Source organism: Gossypium arboreum, chromosome 5 (assembly GCF_025698485.1).
Source record: "Gossypium arboreum isolate Shixiya-1 chromosome 5, ASM2569848v2, whole genome shotgun sequence".
Taxonomy (NCBI): Eukaryota; Viridiplantae; Streptophyta; class Magnoliopsida; order Malvales; family Malvaceae; genus Gossypium; species Gossypium arboreum.
In genome coordinates, this window is record NC_069074.1 from 16,044,258 (window position 1) to 16,070,584 (window position 26,327).

At 30.7% G+C, this 26,327-nt stretch overlaps 3 protein-coding genes and 1 long non-coding RNA gene across 5 annotated transcripts; 2 read left to right on the forward strand and 2 right to left on the reverse strand.

Moving 5' to 3' along the window:
• Window positions 1-2,834: 2,834 nt before the first annotated feature.
• On the forward strand, window positions 2,835-7,263 carry LOC108485146 (protein FD-like). Its single transcript, XM_017788992.1, has 3 exons — window positions 2,835-3,338; window positions 6,974-7,051; window positions 7,195-7,263. The coding sequence occupies exons 1-3, from the start codon at window positions 2,835-2,837 to the stop codon at window positions 7,261-7,263; spliced, it is 651 nt and encodes a 216-aa protein (XP_017644481.1).
• Window positions 7,264-15,151: 7,888 nt separating this feature from the next.
• On the forward strand, window positions 15,152-18,309 carry LOC108484194 (CO(2)-response secreted protease-like). Its single transcript, XM_017787894.2, is given in 10 exon segments — window positions 15,152-15,339; window positions 15,443-15,564; window positions 15,567-15,689; window positions 15,837-15,948; window positions 16,024-16,534; window positions 16,614-16,714; window positions 16,792-17,034; window positions 17,127-17,241; window positions 17,330-17,540; window positions 17,642-18,309. Coding segments are annotated over 10 exon segments (2,328 nt in total). The 3' UTR covers window positions 18,244-18,309.
• On the reverse strand, window positions 17,648-19,369 carry LOC108484195 (uncharacterized). Of its 2 annotated transcripts, XR_008283102.1 has the most exons (5): window positions 19,152-19,369; window positions 18,938-19,062; window positions 18,793-18,852; window positions 18,553-18,640; window positions 17,648-18,384 (listed from the first exon to the last, which is right to left on the reverse strand). It is a non-coding gene; the product is annotated as an uncharacterized LOC108484195 (long non-coding RNA). The 2 variants fall into 2 exon arrangements; XR_008283101.1 differs by having other exon boundaries at window positions 17,648-18,640; window positions 19,152-19,362.
• Window positions 19,370-20,918: 1,549 nt separating this feature from the next.
• On the reverse strand, window positions 20,919-25,029 carry LOC108485147 (GDSL esterase/lipase EXL3-like). The gene is made up of 6 exons (XM_053027485.1): window positions 24,872-25,029; window positions 24,133-24,224; window positions 22,002-22,121; window positions 21,657-21,895; window positions 21,319-21,574; window positions 20,919-21,232 (listed from the first exon to the last, which is right to left on the reverse strand). The coding sequence occupies exons 1-6, from the start codon at window positions 25,027-25,029 to the stop codon at window positions 21,039-21,041; spliced, it is 1,059 nt and encodes a 352-aa protein (XP_052883445.1). The 3' UTR covers window positions 20,919-21,038.
• Window positions 25,030-26,327: the final 1,298 nt, after the last annotated feature.

A 26,327-nucleotide genomic window follows, 5' to 3' on the forward strand; every position in this document is an offset into this window, starting at 1 on the left:
ATAAAATTTATCATCAGAAACCTATATTCTTTGGTATTTCCTGCTGCTATCAGTAAAATATTCGTTTCCTTCATCATCAATGTCAACTGTAAAGGTCATTGGTAAACCGGAGGGGCACCCCATTTGCCAAGTGATGTCGCTAATCAATATTTTTAACACAATGTGCCTGCGCACTTAACTTGAAAATGACATGTCAATCAAGATTTTTAAGGCTCAAACCGCACCAATCCACCAACCCTTTCGATTTGGCCTTTGGTAAACCCATTTTTTTTACTGTAGCAAATATATGATCTTGGTAAATAATTTTAATCTTCAATAATAAATTATTTATTTTATATTATTTTAATAATTTTCCCAAAACGTTTTGTAATCAATAAATTAACAACATTAGTATCTGTTAATGCTTATTTAATTTTTTTACTATAAAAGATTGTTAATTTTAAATTAACATTATATTTTTATATGATATTTTAAATAATAAACTTTTTTCTTTTTAAAATTTTAAATACTATATCATTATTGATTTTAGTTATATTATTATAAATAGTTATTAATTTCAATTTATTTAAAATATTAAATTTTATCCTTAATTTATATTGATTACAACACAAACTATAAAGATTCTAAAATTTAAAGAAATAAATATAATATATTTTAACGTTATAATAATTTATTTGACTTTTCAATTTTATAAAAAAGTCACTTTAGCCTTCTATTTAATTTTATGTCTTTTTAGCATTTAAGCTTGTATTTTTTTGTCAAATCACCCTAAAATTAATGAAAAAGCTTATGTTTATTAATTTTCTTGACGTAGCATACACGTGGATGGCACACTAACACTTAATTAATTTTTATTATTTTAAATTTTAAAAAATAAAAATTATTTTTAAAATTAAAGATCTTTGAAATTATTTAAAAAGTATATAATATTTTTAAACTTTAAAATTAATTAAATGTTGACATGTCATTTATGTGGCAATCTACGTGTATGCCACATCAACAAAGTTAACAAATATTAAATTTCCATCTATTTGGGATGATTTGACAAAAAAATATAAGCTCAATGGCTATAAAAGACAAAAATACAATTAAATGAAGGCTAAAATGACTTTTCTGTAACGTTGGAGAGCCCAATAAATCATTATGCCTATTTTATTTGATAATTAAACTCATGTATCACGCAATATAAGAAACTAGTATATATACACGTATGATTGTTTTTTTATTTTTTGATTGGTATAATATAACTTTTGGCTATTTAACTTGGTAATTAGGTCTACTTTAATATTTATACTTTTTTTTTATCCACATTGATCTTTGAACTTGAAAACTAGATCCATTTTAGCCCCTCAACTTGGATTCTGTTCAATCAAGATTTGATATTATGACCAGTGTTACAGGAACAATATGGCATCAAACAAACTGAAAATTGATCGATATACAGGTCCGAATAAAGGGATTGAACCCATTGACCCGAAAATTGCTTGAATTTGATAAAAATTGAAAATCAAGAAAAAAAGTCGATAAATTTTAATTATTTTAGATTTTTAAGAATTTTTAATAAATTATTATTGATCGACCAATTGAATCGATCAAATTGGTTAAATCAATAATTAATATTTCAATCATGTATTAAAACATTGAATGTGACATTACCATATTATAACATATTATCACCTAAAAATTTATATAAAATTTTTTATTTTTAAGTGATAAAACTTTTATATTTTTATTGGATACGTAGTATTGCATCCGGTAACAATTATCAGTGGTCACGCAACTAAGGATAGAGGAAAGATACCTTAGTTTTATGATAGCCCTGCAAACTTTAACATTTTCGACACAGACAAAGTGATATGACGAAAAGAATACACCACCGGGAAGATAATTTTACTTATCTGTCAAATCTAAGTTTTTTTATTTTTTAATATTTATGATGTTCCTTAAATTCCACATTAAGTAGTTGTAGGTATGGTTGTCTGCTACCAAGGATCACCTTGAATGCTAACCCAACTAATTCATTTTTTTGTTTTGAAAAAGCTGCAGAGGGTTTTCGACTCAATGAGAGAAATGAAGGTCAGTTAGTGAAATTCAATCGGCGGTAAATTAATCCATTAAACAAAACACCGGGGGGGAGGGGAGGTGATGGAGGAATAAAAGGAATGTAGATATCAAAGCATCATGTTTTACAAACGTGGTCCTTGCTTTATGGCTTTGAGATTCAAGAGATCAAAAAAGGGAAAAAAACAAGTAGCAAAGCATCTCAGTCGGATCCCCCACCAAAAGCCACATGAAACCAATACCGAAGATCTTGTATCAGCCGGACCATACGAAAGTTCTGCAAAGGCCTTATGGCAAGTGGCGATTTTTGAGCAGTCCTCACTTGCTCAATGCTCCCACTCCCCAGATGCTTTATATTCTTGGTTTCCTTTTTTTTTCCTCTCTTTTTTTCGGGGGTGGTTCGGTGTACATTGTGAAAAGTCAGTACTTTATACATTATAAGTCAAAACCCTTTTTTCCTTTTTTTTTTTTTGGAATATTCAATGGAGTTAATTTATTTGCTCTCCATCCATAGTACATTTTGTTTTTGAATGCCTCAAAGGCTCACACCATATAGGCCAGGCCAATAGACGTGACATCTCTTCAGTCTGATTTCCTCCGTATCCCTATTCTCTTCGCCTCTCTTTTTAATCTTCATGTTGGCCTGACCGGTTTTACACGGTAATAGTAGCAGCTACCTGGTGCTCTAGTGTTCACCTTCAAAAATCCTCATTCTCTGCAACCCCTATTCATCACCATCTCCCAAAATCCATAACCTGTTAGCTAGAAGATCCATGGAGGAAGTGTGGAAAGATATTAGCCTGGCTTCTCTAAGTGACCACCCTGTTGATTCCATCCTCTCCACCAGAACCAAGAACCCGAACTTTCCAAGCATGATCCTTCTGGACTTTTTGGCTACACCCATCAATAAAGAACCTCCAACTCCAAGAACATCAGGTGTCTCCTCCAATGACACATCTTCTACTGAAGGACCTGCCCCTTTTGTCCCCGGCACAATATTGAGCTTGAAATTTGGGTTCGGGTCGGCCTGCCGATGCACAGAGAGTGCTGACCCCATAAGGCCAAACCTAGAGGTCAACGCTCGTGCCGGTGTTCCTGCGGCTCTATCTTTTTCTTTTTCTCACAATTCTGGTTTTCGTGGTTTCGGTTCTCCTAAAGCTTTCCCTTCTTTTTGCACAAAAAGGGCTCCTAAAAGTAGCGAAAACTCCAACGATCGGCGGCGTAAACGCATGATGAAGAACAGAGAGTCAGCTGCTCGGTCTAGAGCTAGAAAACAGGTGAATCCCTTCCACTGTTCTTTCCCACTACCTCACCTGACCTATTTTTGCAAATTTAGACATTACTGGTGTGATAAGTGTTTCATTTGACATTCTTTGTAATACCCTGAAAATCTTTACAGTAATATATTATCCTTGATATAATAAAATAAGGAAATAAAGTGATAAAAAGGGAAGTTTTGAGTTATGGCAACATTGGGAAGTAAATTATGATATCTTGATTCAGGAAAGGACTAAATTGTAAAAGTTAGAAAAGTTTTGTTGCCTAAGAGTAAATACTCAAGACTTAAAGGGTTAAAGTGTAAATATGAAAAGTTGAAGGACCAATAGTGTAAATATTTTAAGGGTAGAATGATCTAGAAACTAAGGAAAATGGATGAATTGGGACCAAATTGAATAAGTGAAGAACTATGAGGGACTAAATTGCAATTTTACCAAATTAAATGATGACTCAAGGATGGAATTCTAAAAGATCATGAAGGGCAAAATGGTCAATTAGTAAGAGAGAGAATTCTAGAATGTAATGATTATGTTAATGATATTTTAAATTAATTAATTAGATAAATATTATTTTATTAATATTTTATGAGATATTTAATATTATTTTATTATTATTTATTTAGTATATAAGGAAAGAAAGATGAAGAATTTTCATCATCTTTCCTTTCCATGCAAACTAACGTGAGAGAAAGAGAGGAAGAAAGAAAGTTTTACTTTCTTTACAATTTGGTCCTTTACCAAAAATTCACCATTTTCACCCAAAAATCAAATGAATTTCCATAGCTACCAAGAGAGAGAAATGTTAAGGAGAACATGGGGAGTTAGAATATCAAGTTGGATTCAAGAAATAGAAGCTGGAGGAGAGAAAATCAAGTTAAAGATTGGTATCAAGAGAATAAGGTAAGTACATCAAGATTTCAATACGTTTTTAAGTTTGTTATTGTTGATAAATCATGGAAATAATGTTATAGTAGAGTTTTATTACATAAGGTCCTATGTTCTTGATATGTTAGTGAAGAGAAAATAAGAGAAAGTGATGAGAAATGGTGTAGAAAAAGAAAATAAGGGTGTTATAACATGGTAATTAATATCCTGCACTAAAACAGTTATGGACAGCAGCAGTAGTCTAACTTTGAAAAATCACCATAAATTTTATAAATTGAATTAGAAGATGAAAAAAATATGGAATTAAATCTTAATGAGTCTAGTTTCTCATAGAAGAAACAGTGTAAGCAATGAATTTGTAAATTTTTATATATAATGAATTTTGTGAGACAAGGTCAGAATGAATTCGGGTTCCCCTGTTCAGACTTTGAAAAATAATAAAAAAAGGAATAAAAATAATTAGAGGCTTAAATTTATATTTATAGAATCCTGAATGAGTCTAGTTTTATTAGAAACAAACTAGAACATCATTTGAATTCTGTAAAAGGAGATAACTAATTTTTAGTGAAGAAGGGTCAGAACTGTCAGACAGCAGAACAGGGGTGACTTTAATGAATAAACTGTACTAATTGGCTAAACCAAAAATTCTGAAAATTTTATGATAAGAATACATGTGAGTCTAGTTTCAGGAAAAATTAACGGATCTTAATTTCGAGTTCTGTAGCTTAATATATAAATAATTTAGTGACTATGACGCAAATGGACAGTTTTGAATGTACATATAAGTAAATAGTGAAATTATTGATAATGTTACTTGTTGTATGTTATATAAATTAAGGATGTGGAATGGAGAGGAGGAGGAGGAAAATATGTATGAATATTCATCTAGCATGGCTAATTTGCATGTTTTAGGCTCGGGGACTAAATTGAATAAAAGTAAAATTTTATGGGCAATTTTGTAAAAATGTCAGAAATGACTAAATTGCATGAAATAGATTATTTTATTATTTAAATTACAAAATTTAACGAAATTATCAATTTAGTTCAAGATCGGGAAAACATGTTTTAGGGATTAAATTGAAAAGTGTTGAAATTATGGAAATTTTGATATTTTATAGAATTCATGGACTGTTATCAATATATATGAGAATAATAGTTGGAAATAAGGATTAAATTGCAAGAATTTTACTTTCCTGTCCCTAAAGATGAAATCGTCATTAATTAAAAGTTTAGGGGAAAAATGGTGATTTTGCCTAGAGCATTAATTAAATGTATTAGAATATGAAATGAATGAAAATGATGATCAAATTTATTTGTAAAGATCCGGACGACACAAATACGAGACTTGATCATGGAAAGAAAATATATCGAATAATGAAATAATAAACACGAGCAATCAATGAGGTAAGTTCGTGTAACTTGAATTATATTCTGAAATGCTTGAGATTGTATGTTATTGATGTGAATATGATTTGAATGTTCATTTATGAAAATTTATAAAACATTGATATATTTGATAAAATGGGAAGAAATCCGGTTGAATGAAAGGAAAATTCGATGGATCTCGAAAAGGAATTGACGGTAAAAGGATCTAGCAGGACGGGTGATCCTATCTGATATAGCCCTCCAGAAGAATACGTGTAAAATAGATTTAGCCGGACGGGTAATCCAAATTAGGTCTGAATTTAGCTTTGGATAGTAATTGGATCCAATCTCATTAGAGTAATTGTCGTTGCGGGGATTTAGCTCGGGTAGTAATCCCGACAATACTCTATGAGTTTATATTGCGAGGATTTAGCTTTGACCGGTAATCCCATTGCAAGGATGAGGTTCAGGAGTGTGCTCTCGATATGAAATGTGTAAGACCATGGTTGAAAGATACCATGGCAACTTTGAGTGTAAGACCATGGTTGAAAGATACCATGGCAACTGATATAAAATGTGTAAGACCATGGTTGAAAGATACCATGGCAACTGATATGAAATGTGTAAGACCATGGTTGAAAGATACCATGGCAATGTGATATGAAATGAACAAGACCATGGTTGAAAGATACCATGGCAACATGACGAAAATGAGTAAGACCATAGTTGAAAGACACTATGGCATCATGTCAAAATAAATAAGACCGTGGACGGAGACGCTCTAGCATCTGTTGAACAATTGATATTCGGTAATATGTATCGGATGACGAATGGTTATATGAAATAATTATGAAGATAGATAAACGAAATAAGTATAAGTACATGAAATATAATTTATGTTAAGTTTGATATAAGCTATTACCTAATAAATATACATAAAATATATGGAAATGATGGAGCATGAAATGTTGATATAATGAAATGAATGATATATGCTTATGAAGAAAGCGGTAAGAGCATGATATGTTTCATGACATGTACATATATGATTATCTTTGATATGTTGATACAAGGAAATTATGTAATTGAGACTATTATTAAACTCAAGTGCGATATGTCGAGAAAATAGATATATCGATGTTGAATTTATATGAGATATGTGCAAGTATACTAACAATGTTGTTGTTTGATGCTTATACAAGCTGTCAAACTGTTGATTGAATGGTAATATATTTATTTATATGATGCATTGAATCGATAAGTATTTAAATTTTTTTTAGTGATCTGTAAATGGTAGTAATGCTCCGAAACCCTGTTCTGGCAGCGGATACGGGTTAGGGGTGTTACATTCTTCTATGAGTTCCTTTGATGTTTGAATGTCTCAGGCATACACTAGCGAGTTGGAGCTTGAAGTTGCTCATTTACAGGAAGAAAATGCTAAGCTTAGAAGGCAGCAAGAGAAGGTGATGTATCAGTTAGGCTTATATATATGTATACATGTACAGAAATGGAGTGGTAAATAGTAACTCATTCAACTTGTGCTTGTCCAAAAGCGGAATACAGTTGGTTGATATATATGCATTTGGGTCATGGTTTGGTTTTGCAGATATTGGCAACTCGAGATCAGGTTCCAAAAAAGAATACTCTAAGTAGAACGTCAACAGCTCCATTCTGAGAAGTAAAGGCAGCCATTTCTTCTTTTAAGTCCATAGAGACTGCGCTCTTACACATCCATCTCTCTCAAAATATTCATAAAAGAAAAGCACAAACAAACCTCTAGTTTTTATATTTTAGGGTCCCCAATGGGCAAATGGTGGGTGTTACGGTTTTTTGTTTGGTTCTATCTCTAATATAATTCCACTTGAGAATGTATGGTTTCTCGTTTTCTGATTGCTTTTGTCTCCTACCAATGAGAATAAAGCGGTTAGATGGAAAAAGAAACAAATAAACATTTAAATAGAAAGAAGCATAAGCATAGCTATTTTCCTAATCAAGATGCTACATGATTGTCTATTCCCTTTTTTTCTAACCTTATCAACTTTTGTTTATTGCCTCTCTCCCCATTTCAAATTTCAATGCTCTTTCTCCCAATCAAATTCGGCCCTACGGAGAGACCCAGCCCTCAGGTCAGCGGCTAATGGATTGCCCGCCCGCACTTCTTGTTCAACCTGTTCATATACTGTTACTGACTTCTATTTTCCCATTTGGTACAAAATCACTGTTTGAAGATTATAATTAGCTATGATCAAAGAATTTTTTTTTCCACAAAAGAAGTTATGTGTTTGGGGTTTTTTGTTAAAATAAATTAAAAAAAATTATTTACCAAAATAGGTTGTCAGCCAGATTATTTATCAAAATGGGGTGTTTTTTTCATTCGCGACTATCTGACAGGCGCGGATGATTATTTTATATTAAAAAAAATATTTTTTTTGTTTTTTTATATTAAAAAAATATTTTCGGGTCAATATGACCCGCGTATAAATACTAATACAAGTTGCGCCTACTTGAGAGGCGCGACTAATCGAGCCTTTCTATGAGGCGCAAATGATTGTGCCTACCTCAGAGGCGCAAATGGTTCTGGTGGGGCTCACACAAGCTTACCTTTTCCCCTATATATACCCCGATTATCAAATGAACACATCAAATGATTTGGTGGATGCTGGTTTTTTCACTAAAATAAATTTAGAGGTTTTTAATTAGACGGCATATAAATGAAGTATTTGTTATGCTCCTATAATTGGTGAATACAATATCAATATTCTAAATTTTGGTGAATACAATATCAATATTCTAAATTTTGTAGCAGGTGAAAGTTACCAATCGTATTGTTTCTTTTATGGTCCCAATCATATTCTATGTATATGCTAAAGTTTAAAAAAAATAGGTTTGTATAAATTTTAACTTGATTTTCAAATAAATAAAAATAATAATCATTCTTTACGGGCTCGATATTTGTTTAAATATGTGAGTCGATATTATGCTTCTTCAATAATCAGACTTAATTTTGATGGTTTATTTATCTACTTTTTGATCTAATAAAGATGTGCCATTATCTAGAAAAAAAATAAAAATATTAGAAATATTGCCGACTATAATTACATGGTGGTAGACTTTGTAAATTGAACGCGGAAAAATATGAAATAAGAATTTTTGAACATAATTATTATTTTTATTGAATTTGAATGAGTTGGTTCGATTCACATAAAGTAAAAATTTGAGAATAAATTTATAAATTACAGAGGCTGCAGGGAGGGACTGTTCGGGCAGCAGGGCCAGCGCCGTGGGCAGCATGCAGCAGCTGGAGGTGCACTGTTCGGGCTGTCCATTTGCGCCTATCTACCAGGCTCGATTCCTTTTTACCCGTATTTTGACCTGTTAAACCATATTTTTACCCGTATATATATTTAAATATTTTTAATAAAAATAAAAAAATAATATTTTATTTAAAAAACAAAAAAAAAATAATATAAAATAATCATTTGCGCCTGTCAGATAAGCGCGAATGAACAAAACACCCCATTTTCGTATATAATTAAACAGACAATCTATTTTTGATAAATAATTCTTTTTTTTAATTTATTTTAATAAGAAAGCCTGCGTTTGGATTGCACAATCCCATGCAAGTGGATGAAGGCTGGCGGCCCCATGGCCTTTGAAATATCTGCCAATATCCCTTCTGTTGCTTCTGTTTTGTGTTTCTAATTTTTTGGAAGAGTTTAGCCACTGTTTTATTTTTATGTTTCCTTACATTGTTAGTATTTTTTATTTAAATTTAAATTAATAGAAGGGATTGGTCAGAAACAAAGTGGAGATGAAAGAAGATAAATTTAGCATTAAGAATTAGCTATTTTTATTAAAATATAAAATTAAATCTTAAATTTTAGATTTAAGAACATATACTAACCTTCACCTTTTAATAAGGCAAAAAAGAAAAATAAGAAAGGATAACTCTCACCCACAAATTACTGAAGTTTTTGCATTCTTTATTATAGAAATTCAGGAATGGCGAAGCACTTCAAATATAACAAGTTTTGTACTAATTGCGAATTATAATTCATAATTTAATGCTGGTTAAGAATTCATAGTTAAATAGTAAAGTTGTGAAATTTTTGAAATATATTTCGATTTGAGTTATTGTTGAGTGACATTGTTTTTTACTCGCAACAATACTGTTGGTTGCTTTAGTCATTAGTTATAATTTCATCGCAAGTTGGCCTAATTATTTGATGTGACATAGTTGTTGCTCCAGGAAACACAGATGACAAGCCATCGATTATTGCAATTTGACTGTCTTGATGATGAGCTCCTTTTTTTCCTTCAAACTTTGTCCTTTTCTGAATGAAACGTTGTTTTATGTATTTTCAAATAAATAACTTAATATAAAATTTTGAATTTTTATTTGTCAGAACATGACATTTAAATAATATATCATATAATCAACAATATTAAATCACGTTACATTTTTAAAAACAAACACCACGATATTATTAAAAGATAAGTCAGGGGCTTAAATATAAGCTAAAAATTCAAAAATAATACATCATATAGTATAACAACATGAAACATGAAAGGAAAAAAGGAACAGACATATTAATTGGAGAAATGGTTGTATCTATTATACCTTTTCAAATTCAAATGTGGGTTTTTATTGGGTGGGATTTTTTTTCGGTAAGAAGAAGCTAATAGTTATAGTAAGCTTTATAATGTTCACTACTAGTTTCTTGTAGTAATTTCATAGTAATTTATTTGGGTGGACTATCGTATATGCGTAATTTAATTGAATCATAACCGCCTAAAGCTAGCATGTTAGCTGAATGTGAAATATACAGTCCTTACTATCTAATGTCTAATAATTTGCAGCAAACTACGCCATAAATAGATGTCTAATATTATGTTGGTATAATCCAATTTTGAGTGAAATTTACTAACACAATATTTTCTAAAAAAAATTTTATTCATTCTAATTCACAACAGTTTAATAGTCGTTTGGTTTAAATTTTTTATTTTTATTTTGATTGGATGTCAAATTCATTAATTTAAAAATTCTACACCTAAAAACATAATTAAATTTGTAATCAGGAAAATAGGATTAAATCCCGAAGACTAGATATTTGATTACCAAAGTTGTCATGTCCAAAATTTTTGCCGAGTTGCAAGAAAAAAGATTGTTACCAAAATCAGGATATATATATATATATATATATATATATATATATATATATATATATATCTAAATATAAAAACTATAATATTTTAATAATATTAATTAGTCACATTTAGATCGTATTCTTACAATCATAAATTTCATTTTGTTAAATATTATTATTTAATAAAATGATTAATATAAGTTTATATATAATTTAAATATTTTATTGAAACAATATATTAACAACTTAGTAGTACAACTAATTTTAATATATTTTAAAATAATAGATTGTTATAGAGAATTAATATAGTAAAAAAATGTAGCTATTGTTAATTTTACCAAATTTTGAGATAATAGGTTGATACAGGACTAACATAGTAAAAAGTTGTATTTTATACTTTATGGTTGTTAATTTTATAGATGAAAAGCTATAATGGAAGATACAAATAAATCATAAAAAATGATTTTACAATAAATTTGACTATTATAATGAAATGTTATTATAAAGGGTGACTACTATTAAAAGGATTGTACACACAAATTTCGTGTTAAAATTGAGTAGAAATATTTAGAATCAAATTTCACTGAAAGTAGCTTTTGGAAAATAGTTTCTAAAAGATTGATTGATTTTCTGAACAAGTTGATATTTTTGATGTTTGGATGATTATTCGTAAAACATTTTTTGATGTTTGACAAATTTTCCTGAAACTGTTTTCTAAAAATTATTTTTAATGAAATAAACTATAATAGCCCGTCTTTTAGTAGTGTTGGAAACGATGATTTTAAAACCCTATTCCGTAAATATTATTATCTAATATTTTTTAGGTTAGTATAAAATTTAATTAATATTTGGTACTTTAATTCTGTTAATTTAATAGTTAATTAAGATAAAATAACTAACCAAAAGATCAATTGAATAATTGAACCCTTTTTAATTCACCAAACGGCTGTGAGCGACCATTGTATTCCACCCAAATTTGTTAATTGCGTTTAGCTTAATTAAGTAAAGATTAATTAAATTAAATGAGATTAATTAACTATTGATTAATGTATAAAAGACATAAGTTAAAATAAACATAAACATTTCATGCTCTCTTCTTCAAAACTCACGAACAAAGGAAAGGAAAAATGGTTTTGGAAGCTCGAACTTTTTGTCAAAATTAGGTATGCTGAATTTAGTTTTTATTTATTTAGAATTTTATGTTTTTAAGTAATGGAAATTTAATTTAGCTAGTTTATGTATCAATTTGTAAAATTGTTAAAGTTTCTAAAAGTTTTCATTGATTAATGCTTGATGAAATTGATACTAAATTATTAAATTTTAAGCTTAGAAATAAAAATGACTAGTTTGTAAAGTATAATTGTTAGTTTCGAATATAGTGACTAAAGTGCATAAATTTCAAAATTGATATTAATTTTTATAAATATAGATAATAGAGAGCCGTAGAAGGATGAAATTGAGATCGACTTGAAATCAAAACTTAAAATTGAAAGTTATGACAATTTCGATTTTGAAGACTAAATTGAATAAAATCTAAAATTTTAGAAAGAATTTGAAAGATAAAATTGAACTGACTCGTGCATAATAGGGGATATTATAAACGGTTTGAAATTAATAAATTGAACCGAATTTTCTTATAGATCTAAAATTGAATCGAATTAAGGATAACTGGAAAAAGATAAAATTTTTTATTAGTCTTTACGTTTCAACTTATCTGCTAATTTAGTCATGGAAGTTCATAGGGTGTAATTAATATGTTATTATTAATTAATTTTAAACTATTCGTTTTATCATTTATTATATATCATTTTAAATATTTATATTTTAAATTTGTTATTTTCATGTTCGTACATGTATAATAAAATTTCTAGCAATAATAAAACAATAACAAAAGTCGATTTTGGCAACCGATCATCAACCATATAACCGATCTCCAAGGGAACCCTCAAAATTCGGGGCCACGCTAAATAAGCAGCAAACAGAAAAATAGTAAAAGGAGAAAAAGGGAACTTGGCTTGGAGATTTAAAAAGCGGAACCAAAGTAGTTAGAGGGCCAAAAAGGAAAAACAGGAAAATGGAAAGCAAGGGAAGGGATGCAGCTTCGGGAATGAATCTTTTGCATTTATAGGTTTAGCGTATACATATATTTATATACTTTAATATGGCTGCCTGCATGAGATTGTTTATATGTTACACACGTCGATACTAGGGAGGTTCACAGGTGCTCAACACTCTAAAATTTTTAAAATTTTAAAATAATTAGAAAAATTTCACTTTTACCTTTCTAAAAATATAAAAATTTGATTTAATTTTTTAAAATTTATAAAGATATAAGTTATTAAAATAGTAAAATTATATTTTTAATATCATAAAAATTACAATTTAATTTTAGTCTCCCTAAAAAAATTATAATTTCACCCCATATATACCAAAAAAAAAGGTTTTTGAAAATTTAAGAAAATAAATAGATTTTTGAGAGATAGTGTGAAAGCGCTTTCTGCACAAGTGGCAGAAAAGCGCGCCTAGTTGGACATGCTTTTCTATTTGTATCTCATATTTTGATTTGTTTAACATAATTTCTTTGGTTAAATGTTAATGGTTTTGTCTTTGAATTTTAGGTTCAATTCATCTCCCACCTATATTTGTATTTTTATTTCATGTTGTTTTAAGTTTTTATTTTATTTTTAATTAATGTTTTAACATATTATCTCCCTTGGTTAAATAATAATGATTTTATCTTTGAATCTTAGGTTTAATTCCTCATCCTCTAAACACATTTGTAATTTTTATTTCATGCTTTTTAATTAATAAATATATTGTTTTCAATTTTTTATTTTTAATTCATCTTTTAATTAATATACTTTTATTAATAATATCAAATTATTTTTCAATTATCATTATTTTTACTAAATATAAATTTTATATGTGTAATGTTTATTTTTCAATCCATATCATGAGTGTAGTAAATTCTAGTATTATATATTTTGTTTATGTATTTAAAATGTTTCACATATAAACATAATGATATTTGAAATAATTAATAAAAATATTTGACATATCATACCCACAATATAGATGAAAAAATAATGACATTTGAAATATTTTATATATAAAATAATAATTAATTTGAAATAATTATTTCATCTTATAATATTAAAATCACCATACTCACAATATACATAGAGAAAATGAATATTTGACATATAAATATTATAAAGAAAAATACATCAAAAGATATTTTTATTAGAATTAACTGATGTTTATATTATATATAAAATAATTATTAATTTCAAATAATTTTATTATATAATTACATTTTTTTTTTATGAATAAAAGATATATTAATTAAAAGATAATTTAAAATAAAAATTTAAAAATATATATTTTTAATTAAAAACATGAAATAAAAATTATAAATATGTTTAAGAGAGGAGGAATTGAATCTAAGATTCAAGGATAAAATTGTTATTATTTAACTATTTAAGCAAACGAGTTGATGTTAGAAACATTAATTAAAAATATAAAACTTATAACAATATCAAATAAAAAATATAAATGTGAGTGAGAAAGAAATCGAACTTTAAGATTTAAAGGCAAAACTATTAACATTTAACTATCTAACAAAAAATTTAAATACATTAAAAAGTAAAAAAATGAGATTTAAAGGAAAATATGTCCAAATGGACATGCTTTTTATCATTTATGTAAGATCTACTTTCACACTTTCTCCAAAATCTGCTTATTTCTCTAAATTTTTAAAAAAAATTGACATATATGACTAATTTGGCTTTACTATTTATTGAATGTATTTTTATACTTATATATACACATGTAATAAAATTTTAATAAAATTTAACAAGTTTATTTGTTTACAAAGTGATTTTAAAGATGTTTATATGAAATTAAATGACATCATCCTTATAAACAGAGGTTGTAGGTGCTAATATCTTTCAAAATTGTTTGATCTTTTCTCATAAAAGATATGTTTTATTCCTATAAATTGAGGTTGTTGGTTTAAACTTTGGAAGGGATATCACTACACTTCGAACATAAAATGGACATAAAAAGCAAAAAAGAAATGTTTTTCCTGGTGAGCAATTAAACTGAATAAAGAAAATTGATCACGATACCATGTTTTCTTTTTAAAATTCATCGTCTAGAAACAGTTACGAGTAGGACAAACACCTTTACTATTTTAGATGCTGACTATATATAGAAGTATATTATCTCCCTCTACTATTGAGCTCTTAATTCCCAAACCAATCAGGGCCCCTGGCCCCTGCTTACCAACGCACTTTGGGTGGATAAAACTATTTGCTGGTTCCAAGTGCGTGCATACACGACTTCCAGTTCTTCACTAGACTAGGTGGATAAAACCCATTTTGAGCCACTTTCAGATTCTCAGTTGACAATACCATGAAGCCCCTTATTACCTTTATTTTCAGTTTGACGTCTTTTTTCTTCTGTGTCTCTCTGTTTCCGGAACCTGGAGCAGCTGCCGCACACAACGATGGTGTTTACATTGTTTACATGGGCGCACCGGCTTCGCTTAAGGGTTCATTAGAGGATGATCATGCTCAACTCCTAAATTCATTGTTAGAACGGTGAATACATACTTTCTACCCTCTTTTTTTTTATTTTTTTTTTATATTTGAATTTGTTACGGGTCCCATCCCCTTTGCCATTGATGCTTCATCATGTGCTCAGGAAACAGGATGCCCTGATACACAACTACAAAAATGGTTTCTCTGGGTTTGCAGCACATCTATCAGCTGAAGAGGCTCGTTCAATTGCTGAGAAACCAGGAGTTGTATGAGTCTTCCCCGACCCTTGTTACAACTCCATACTACCCGATCATGGGATTTCTTGAAGTATGAAACTTCGGTGATGATTGAATCAAATCCGAGCTCAGATTCAAACTCAATGGATGCCATCATTGGCATCCTAGATACAGGTGAAACTTTACACCCATATGTAGAAATGAGTATCACATCACGATGCCTCATTTTTGTTGTTTTAATGTTTGCTATCACGCAATTCGCATGGCAATTTTCACTTTTAAAATTTATATTTACTAACTTGAAGCAATTCAAGGAAATAGGAATTTGGCCAGAGTCGGAGAGTTTTAATGACGAGACCATGGGTCCAATTCCGTTAAGATGGAACGGTACTTGCGCCAACGGACATGATTCCAGCACCTTCAACTGCAACAAGTATCCTCTTACCCATATGACTAAACTATTACCACAGTTTTATTGTTGTCGCAATTAAGGTTTGTTTTGCAACAGAAAGATAATTGGAGCAAGATCGTACGGTGCTGGCGAAATCAAGTCCCGTACGCCAAGGGATATGATGGGGCACGGCACTCATGTGGCGTACACTGCGGCGGGAGTTGAGGTCAAGGATGTATCTTACTATGGACTGGCGGCTGTAACTGCCAAGGGTGGATCGCCGGGGTCAAGATTAGCTATATATCAAGTATTTTCCTCTCAAAACGGAAGCCATGGATCCACTGTATTAGCAGCATTTGATGATGCGATTGCTGACGGGGTTGATGTGCTATCACTGTCCTTTGGATCATCGTCATTTCTAGAGCAAGAATTTATAAACGATCCCATTGCCCTTGGAGCATTCCCTTCGGTGCAGAATGGGATTACTGTGGTTTGCTCCGCGGGAAACGATGGACCGAACCCTGGTTCGGTTGTGAACTCTGCACCTTGGATCTTAACTGTAGCCGCTAGCACGATTGACCGGGTTTTTGAGTCTGATGTTGTCCTGGGGAACAATAAAGTAATTAAGGTAATCACATTCTCCTTGGACCCTTTTCTGGACTTCTGATGTTGTCGGATTTGTCATGCATCTTCTTACTGATATGCAGGGCACAGGTATTAATTTCGCCAACATTCAAAATTCTCCTGTGTACCCAATTATATATGCAAAATCAGCCAAGAAAAGTGGAGTAGACGAAAATGCAACAAGGTGGCTAATAATTGAAGCAAATTTGTTCAAGCAATTTGCACACTAAATGATCGGTTATTCCGTGTTCTGTTGTTCAGGAACTGCGAACCAAATTCGATGGACCAAGAAATTATCAAAGGAAAGATTTTTGTCTGTGACAATGAAGATTCATTGTATCCACAGATAAATAAACAAGATGAAGTGAAGAAACTTGGAGGTATTGGGGTAATCTTGATTGACGATGAATTAAGAGGCGTCGCATTCAATTTCGGTACATTTCCAATGACTCTGATCAGTTCAAAAGATGGTGCTAAGGTTCTCTCCTACATCAACTCAACAAAGTAATACAGCTACTCATCTCAAATGGAGCTCAAGATTGAATTTAATTCAATGTTTCAATCTACTTACCATTTGCCTGTTTTGAGATTTGTAGAAATCCAGTTGCCACGATCTTGCCTACGACAGCACCAGCAAATTATAAACCGGCACCTACTATAGCATATTTCTCATCTGGAGGCCCTTCCACCATCCCAAAGAATATTCTCAAGGCAAATCCTTCTGTCTTGTTTCACAGCACTTTGTTTCTTCTCTAAGCTAATATTGATAAAGCTATACCAAATGGGTTGCATGTCACAGCCTGATATCGCAGCACCTGGAGTGAATATTCTTGCAGCATGGATAGGGAATGACACGGTTCAGACACTAAAAGGCAAAGACCCGCCACTGTATAATGTGTTCTCAGGAACTTCCATGGCATGTCCTCATGTTTCCGGGATTGCCGCGGCAGTTAAATCAAGAAACCCTACATGGAGTCCCTCCGCAATCAGGTCAGCCATTATGACAACAGGTGAGGAACTCAAAATGCAAATCTGGGCTTGCATTTACATGGTAACTTCTGGAACTTTTGACTGAGCTATGAGTCAATGACTGCTTTCAACCAATTTACAGCGGTTCAAACAAATAATATGAAAGCCCCAATTACGACCGAGAAAGGTACAGCAGCAACGCCTTATGATTTTGGTGCAGGAGAAGTAATCACCACAGGACCATTGCAACCTGGTCTAGTTTACGAGACTACTGCTATTGACTACCTGAATTTCCTATGCTACCATGGTTATAATATAGCTACGATAAAAATTATGGCCAACACTATCCCAGATGGGTTTACATGCCCAGAGGAGTCAAGCATTGATCTTATATCCAACATCAATTATCCATCAATAGCAATTTCCAATTTCGATGAAAAAGCAGGCAGGAGAGTGAACAGAACCCTTACAAACGTTGCCGGAAATGTCAAAATGGAAGATGCTAAAACAGTGTATAACATAAGCATTGATGCACCTGCAGGTCTTGATGTTCAAGTGGTCCCAGATAAACTGCACTTCAGTAAATTTGATGAAAAGTTATCGTATCAAGTGAATTTCTCAGCCGCAAATCCGCTCAAAAAAGATGTATTTGGATCCATAACATGGTCGAACGGAAAATACAAAGTCAGAAATACATTTGCTATAAGCAGTAAAAGTGGTAGCGTAGCGTTGGATAAAAAATAGCAGGATCGACAAGTTCTGAGTTGCACTGTAATAAACATGAATCGAAGCTCTTTAACTTGACTTTAAGCAGGATCTCTGTTTTTCGACATGTTCCACTTCAATGTAGCAAAATCGCATCCAGAAATACAGGCTGACAATTAACTAAGAAGAAAATAGTAAAATTAAAACGACCGGACGAAACATAAGAGCTGAAGAAGGCCAGTAAAAACAGAGAAGAAGAACAACCCCATGCATATTGAAAAAAAGAAAACGAAATAAAGGAAGAAAGCTATGTTCAATTCAATTGAGATTGTTCACTCGAAGGCTCACTGATTCTGGCCACGAACTTCCTCCCCTTCTTCCGGTGTAAAATCATTCTCATTTTTTAGAACTGGGCCGCTCTGAAAGATGCCATTATCTGCCATACCAGCCAGCAATGTTAACCTCGCCAGTAATATAAGACAGCCCATCAGGCCAATTCAATCCATCTAAAATCAGCTCTTGTAAATAAAAACTAGATGGTTTTTTTTTTTGTTAATGATTAACAAAATTTCTTTGCTATTTGATTACATAATATTGACACCTCAACGGTGCCAGTGCCACAGCAGCCTTTGTCCACAATCTCAAACCCTGAAATATGTTAAAGATTTTAAATTTGGTGAAGTCACAAACAAAAATTCACAGCTTAAAAGTAAAAAAAAAATGATAATTTTACCCTGATACAACTATGTATAAACTTGTAGCCAACATGGATTTTGTTCCTTCTTCTCATGCAATTGATGTCAACTTTTCTTTGTATTCTTTGAACTGCAGCAGTTGATCCGAGATTGATGAAACCAACTGATTCACCAGAGATAAAAGAGAGGAAAATGAGATATAAGTTTGAAGAAGAATATCTTTGTTTTGGTGGAAATTGTAAGTGCTGGGACCTGTAATTTGGGCTTTAATGGATCATATCCTGATCCTCCAGTAGCAAAGCTTACACCCGTTAGTAAATCTTGAGGCTGCAATAATGGGTCTAAATATGCTGGCAATACGCCCTTAATTCCCAACTGTTCAACTGGAATAACAATAAATATCCCACAGTAAAATCAGTAAATATAGAGATCCTTTCTTTCACCAATTTAACTATTTCATGTGCAATTTGGTAGCAATATTGTAATGGCCAGCGTCTATCTCTATCTATTAATGAACTTATAAAACGTGAAAAATTATTTACTTAGTTCGCTTTAGTGGAAATTACCTTGTGAAATAAAAAAAAAATTGTTGTAGCAGTAAAAATTTGTCTAACAAATAATTAGAATGTCCCAAATATGATGAAAGATTAATCACTGCACAGCTAAAGTATAATTTTTCAGTTGATTTTCTTGAGAAGACCCCAGCTTTGGCGTAAGCAGCAGTTAATTATAATAGCAATGATGGAGACTTAAATATTTACTTGTATGATCTTCATCAAGCAATGATGAATCTGTATGATCTTCATCAGGCAATGATGAATCTGCTTTGAAGTTTAGACTCATGTGAACTTTACAGATAAATAGAAAAATGGCAGAATTTAGATCCCCCTAGCATCAAGGAGGTAATAATCTTTGTCAATCCATACGTGAATTGGATGGGACTCCCGTACGATCGACAAGTTGGATCAACCACTTCGGGCTCTTGTCAGAGACGGTCCATTTGATGATAAGAAAAAGCGTGGCCACCTTGGGTTCATAAAATCCCTCCCCAAATTTCGCCACTAAAACGTCAATGGATAAATTAATTACATATATTTTACTTTAATTCCTAAAGCAACTTTTTGTGCATATTACAGCAATTTTCCATCTTTCATAAATTCATTTCAATTTCAACCACTTTAATCTGCTAAAAATAGTGTATTTTGACATATATATATATATATATATATACACTAACGAAAATTAAACTTTAAATATTAAAAGAAAATAATAAATGCATGATTATTCAATTATGAAACACAGTTATTAGTTGGTGAAATAATAAGGATGCTTATCAAAAATCAAATTGTTTTGCTGTTTCTATTTTGTTTACTATAAATTAGATTAGACTGTGAGATCCAACGATAATTAGTATCAATAGTTACATGAAGTATCACAAACGAGTAAAATAAATACATTTTTGAGGATCTATTTTATATATAAATTATTAGTGATAATGGTATAAACTAATTTTGTAATCAAGATTATAAGGTTGTCATGTGATTTTTAATTATATTAAAAATGACATATGATAAACGTTTTAACTTGTAATCCATTTATTAATTATGTTATATATATATATATATATATTTATATTTGGCTCATAATATTCATACTTGTGTTCTTAACATCTAAAGATGACGAACTTGATAACCGATGGGACATGGGGTGGGAGTGGAAGTCTTGGTGTAGGCCAATGGTCCATTGGAACAAGAAATACGAAAGCAACAATGCCTGATTTGGTCTTTGCTTTTATTTTCAAGTTATCCAAACTCTCAACCATATTATGTATTTATTTACTATATTAAATACTGACTTAATTTTAGCCAATATAAAGAGAGGGAGTTGTATATGTGAAGCAATCTTAGGTAACCTAAATGATATTATTGATGGAGATATTATAGAGTACAGTGAGCTTTTTAAAACATAATTAAAAATATAATTAATATAATTATGAGTCAAATATATGGTAATTAAATATTTTTAAATATATATATATATATATATATATCAAAACACCAGTCTTGATATCACACGGTAATTAGGAATTTGGTTGGAATAGAGAGCTTAGTTGGTTGTCTTCATAATTAGGAATTTGGCTCACAAGAATTTGTTCACATATTTGGGAAGAAGTGGGATTATTAGGGCTCTGTATGCCTTCTCCGTTGGATGATAACTGTCCCAAAATATATATTTTGAGGCATCTGTACAAGTAGATGGAATCCATTTATTACACAAGACTGCCACTTCAAGGTTCCCTGTTCCACAGCATCCTACGTCTGCAAATTTAAAGCCTGAAAATCCCAAAATTTTAAAATAGTTTTTCCATGTGTAACAAAAGAATATAGTCTAGGGTCTAAAAGGTAAGCTTTTTAATTACCATGTTTTTGAGGGTTGTCAATGAGATCAAGGAGGGGTTTGTAGATATCTACGTACACAAATTTCCCACCAGGAATGCTTGTTCGAAGGGTATTCAACTCTGCAGATAGCTTTTTATTGAACAACCTAGCTGCTACATTGTACTCATTTGCGCAATGCGTTTCCGTTCCTCCTGCTAAAGTTCTTTGTGATGGCACACAGCCGATTGGTGGTGCACTAAAAACCGCTATTCTTCTTGCTCCCAAACCATATAGTTCCTTGCAATATTATTATATTCACAACAAATTCATGCCTAAAACATGTTGTTGCCAAAGAAAATTGCCATGAAGATTCAAATACCTTTAAAAATTCAGTAGCCGAGTTCAGCATTAAATCAGTATAAGCAGGAACATCGTACTGCATTTTCCTGGCACCTAGAACAAAGTAGGTATTGGCAATGTCATCACTGCCGGCTACGACAAGATATAAGCTGTTAGCTATGATGAAATTTTTTTTCTCTTCTCCGACAAGTTGTTTCAGCTTCGCTATGTATTCTTTAAAGAGATTTAACTGGTCCGCCATCGATATTACGGACTGATTTTGGGAGAAATCAAGGTAAAAAAAGAACCCTGTGTAAGAACTATAAGAATGAAAAAGGGTAGAACAAAAGGAAGTTTTAATTAAGAAGAAATATTGTGTACCGCTAGTTTGGAGTCATAGGATCATATCCAGAGCCACCAGAAGCAAATGATACTCCTGTTGGGAGATCTTGGGGTTTCAAGTCTGGATCCAAATATGCTGGCAATCTATCTTTAATTCCCAATTCTTGAACTGAAAATTAATTAACCCAAAGAAGAGAAAAATAAAAACATCATGGATTAATTGGAAAGTTAAATATAATAATTTAATACTCTCGGATTTTTTATCTGGACCTAATGTTTTTCCAAGGGATTTTAAAGGTGTGTTTTCTTAAGATTTTATTTTGAGATATTACTAAAAAGTTAAGAAGATTTTAAACTGCTCCAGTAAATTTTTAAAAAATCTCTTAATTAGATAATGGAAAATTTAATGACCAAAAGAAAAAAAAAAAACCTAAGTTGTGAGGATTGAAATTTTGAGTAAAGCAAAGAATGTGAGAGGTGCCAAACTCAAATTACAAGGAAAAAAATTATGTTTATTGAAATTAGAGTATTCATCAATTCCATAGTGATTAATAGAGTGTTTTCTAAAAAGATAAACTGCTAATTACAAAATATATTTTATTCTCGTTAATAAGAATCGAACCCGATAATATAATTAAAAAATAAATTGAACAACCATCACGCTACATTTCATCATTAAAAAATAATTTTTTAATACATAAAAAAAAGACTTCTCACAGTTTACTAAATAGGGTATTATATTAATACTGTATCCAATTGGAGTAAGCTTCTAAACCTGGTTGGTTTTTACCTCCAATAATTAATAGGAAGACCAATAAAGCTTCTAAACCTGGTTGGTTTTTACCTCCAATAATTAATAGGAAGACCAATAATTGTGTCTGCTATAAATGAAAGAATAGAAAAGGCAGTCTGACCTGACGATGCCATCCGTTGTTAATTACAGTATAAATATACAAGATAATGCCATACAAATTGCGAGTGAACAAATAATAAAATGAAAATTTAAGTAACTGAAAAGTACTTGAGAAAATTGTATTTTATAAAAAATGTAAAGGATGAATAAAGTTAAATGATATGCTTTATGATTAATATATATAAATCAGGGATGAATAAAATTCTATATCGTATAGTTTAATTATGCATGTGAAGAAGACTGGAGACGACATGTTTTTAATTTCTTTTTTCTTTTTTTTTCCTTTAATCGTGATGAAACGTGAACTCACAGGACATGATCATTTCTAAGTAAAGGCCCTGTAATCAATCATCAAGATTTTGAAGCTAATGGAGAGCAAGTCAAATATGCATTTAACTAAAACGCCCTAAATGCGATGGATGCTGCTGAACTGATTCTGAAGTTCCATTTTGTCTTTTTCTTTTTCTCTTTCGAGGGTTGCTTTCAATTGGTTTAAGTGTTGTTTGAATCTATTTGATGTGCTCATTGTTTTTTAATTTTCCCTATATCGAATAATATGCATCAATTTGTATGCATGCATGCATGTGACATATGTACACCTTTGATAATAAGATAAGTGATATATTGCAAACGAATTAATTATGATAATGAAATGCAAGTCATCGTTTTCACTCAACCACCGCCCTTTCCACCTCTTTCATTTCATTAATTACTATTCATGCACCCTTCAAACTGAGTCTACTACATCAACTATTAAACCCTACTGTCTATATTATTTTATACCTTGACTGATCAGATATGGGTTGCCAGTATGTTTCGTGAACATACAATTACAAACATGAGCATTTCTATGCTCAAACAATACGAAAATTCCCATTTTCGAGCATTATATACTTTTTTCGTCCCTATTACTAACTTTGTCATGTTTTGATGAAAAAAATTTTCAATTTTGATCTTTCTTAAAAATTAATCATGAATAAAATTTAGAAAAATTATATATTATAATAACCTTCAATGAGTAGTTTTTAAAAATGTTTATTTTGTGAATTTCAAAATAATTAAAGTTTAAAAGTTTAAAAATTGGATCCTAAAAATGTCAACCATGTTAAGCCAAAACCAGATGTTTTTTTCAGCTTGATTTTCCCTAATATGAAAAAAAGAGGGCAATTAACATGGATGAAAACTTAAACAAGAAGACCAAACAAAGAGAAAATTTCTAATAATGTGGAAAAAATAGAAGAAGAGAGAATTGGTTAATTACTATCTAACAAATCGGAAGGGGTTTTTCCATCGGAAAACCGTCCGGTTGGAATGCCTCCATTAAAATCTTGGCCGTAGGGGCAAAAGTTACACCTGTTGAAAAGTCAATTAAGGGGTGTTGAAAAGTCAAAAATGGAAGGTGCAATTGGCACCGAAATGGAAGGTGCACCTGTTGAAAAGTCAATTAAGGGGTGTTGAAAAGTCAAAAATGGAAGGTGCAATTGGCACAGAAAGAAAAAGTGATAGGGAAGTTGTTTAAATTTGAATGGGATAATTGCAATTTTGGTCCCTAATTTTTTAGGCCATTTGCAAGTTGGTCCCTGAACCTCAACTATAAATAGGCCTAATCATTTTCATTTCAACCATCCCAACCAATCTTTCTCTCTTAGTTTTCTCTCTTCTCCCATTTGAGAATTCTTAAGGAATTCTATTTGTTTGTAATATTTTGGAGATAGTAAAGTTATTATCTGGTGTTAGTGCCCGAGGACGTAGGTATAATTTACCGAACCTCGTTAAAACTCTTGTGTTTTTTCTTGTCCTATTTTTCTTTCAATATTTGAGGGTATAATAGTAGTATTTAATTGTGCTATTAAATTACGATAGAAGGGATATTCTGACTAAGGAAAGACTTGATACTTAAGAGATCCTTGTGATCCACTTCTCTTTCTTGGGAATTGAACTTTGTGTGATTTTTTAGTATAATAATTTACACGCTTCCGACCCTATTGGAACTACAGCACCTAATCAGGGTCATGAGATTGTTGTTGTTTCCGGTGTCAACAATGGAATCCCCGAAGGCAATAACAGCAGGAACCGTTACATTTGGAGTTAGCTTTACCAAAGCCTTTGTTTCGCACATCAAAAACGCTAATATTACCAAAAGAGGAGACAGCTCCATGGTATATTGAATGAAGCTGTTATTTCACTAAGTATGCATATAATACTGAACTTTGATAAAAGATGGTTTGTCTTCCCACTCCTCTTTCTTGGCTTATTTATACATGCAAATCACAGGATTTCATTGAATGCTAAGCAGATCATAAATTAAAGAGGAAAGATTTTATTTCATAAAGCACAGCCAATTTTACTTACTTTATTTATTTTTCTATTTTATGATTAATGTTTTTGGAGGGTCGCGGCTGCTATTTTAAGTAATGTTGTTTAGAAGGCATTGTACCATTAACACTATATTACTAGTATGTAAAGGAATGTAAATATTAAATTTGTATCTATACGCCATCAGCGAAATTCGTGTTATAGTGATACATTTTTTAATATAATCAACATTTTACATTTTTTAGTAATTTAATTTTTACTATTTTTTAGTTAAATTTAATCATTAATCTTTCAAAAAGATTAAATTGTTTTTAATAGATATGTAGACTAAAATATTAATTTATTTAAATTATTTAACAAATAATTTAAAATTTATAAATATAAAATATAAAATTCAAAAAAAGTAATATTTTCGTTAAAAATTTAATGTGTAAGTTGTCATGCAAATTGTCATATCTAAATTTAACATCAATATTTTATTAAAAAACAGTCATTTGATTTATTTATTTTTTGAAATGTTGATTATCAAATTTAACTCTTTTAAAAATTTAAAATTCAAATTTAATTAAAAAGATTAATTGACAAATTAACAGAAAAATGTAAAAGTTTATGCCAAAAATATTTATTGAAATAAAATAAAGAAAAACTTGTAATGTAATTTATATTCATATTTCTACCTTCCTATAAACCATTAAAACAAAAAGGTAGAGATGGTGTTAGAAGGTGAATAAACATTTATTACAAATTAGATAATGCTTTTCTTTTTGGAAGAAGATAATGCTTGGTATCACGTAAATAAAATTTGTGTAACCTACCCAAGCTACACGTTCCAGTTCTACGTTCAATTTCCCAGCTTTCTCTTTATTTTGGTCATGGATCTACTGCCATCTTTCACCCTCTTTTTCTTTCATGAATCTTTTTTCTTTTTCTAAAGTGAAAGAATATTGTAGAACATATATATATATATATATATATATATGCATAGCAAACATGAACGACATTTGGACCTTGTCCATGGTTCTTCACATTTTTAACTCTTTTCTCATCTAATTTATTATGTATAATTTAAGGTTTATTTATTTTGTGTTTGTTAAAGAAAAAATTATCTAACTTTAAATACAGTACTTTAAACCCTAAACT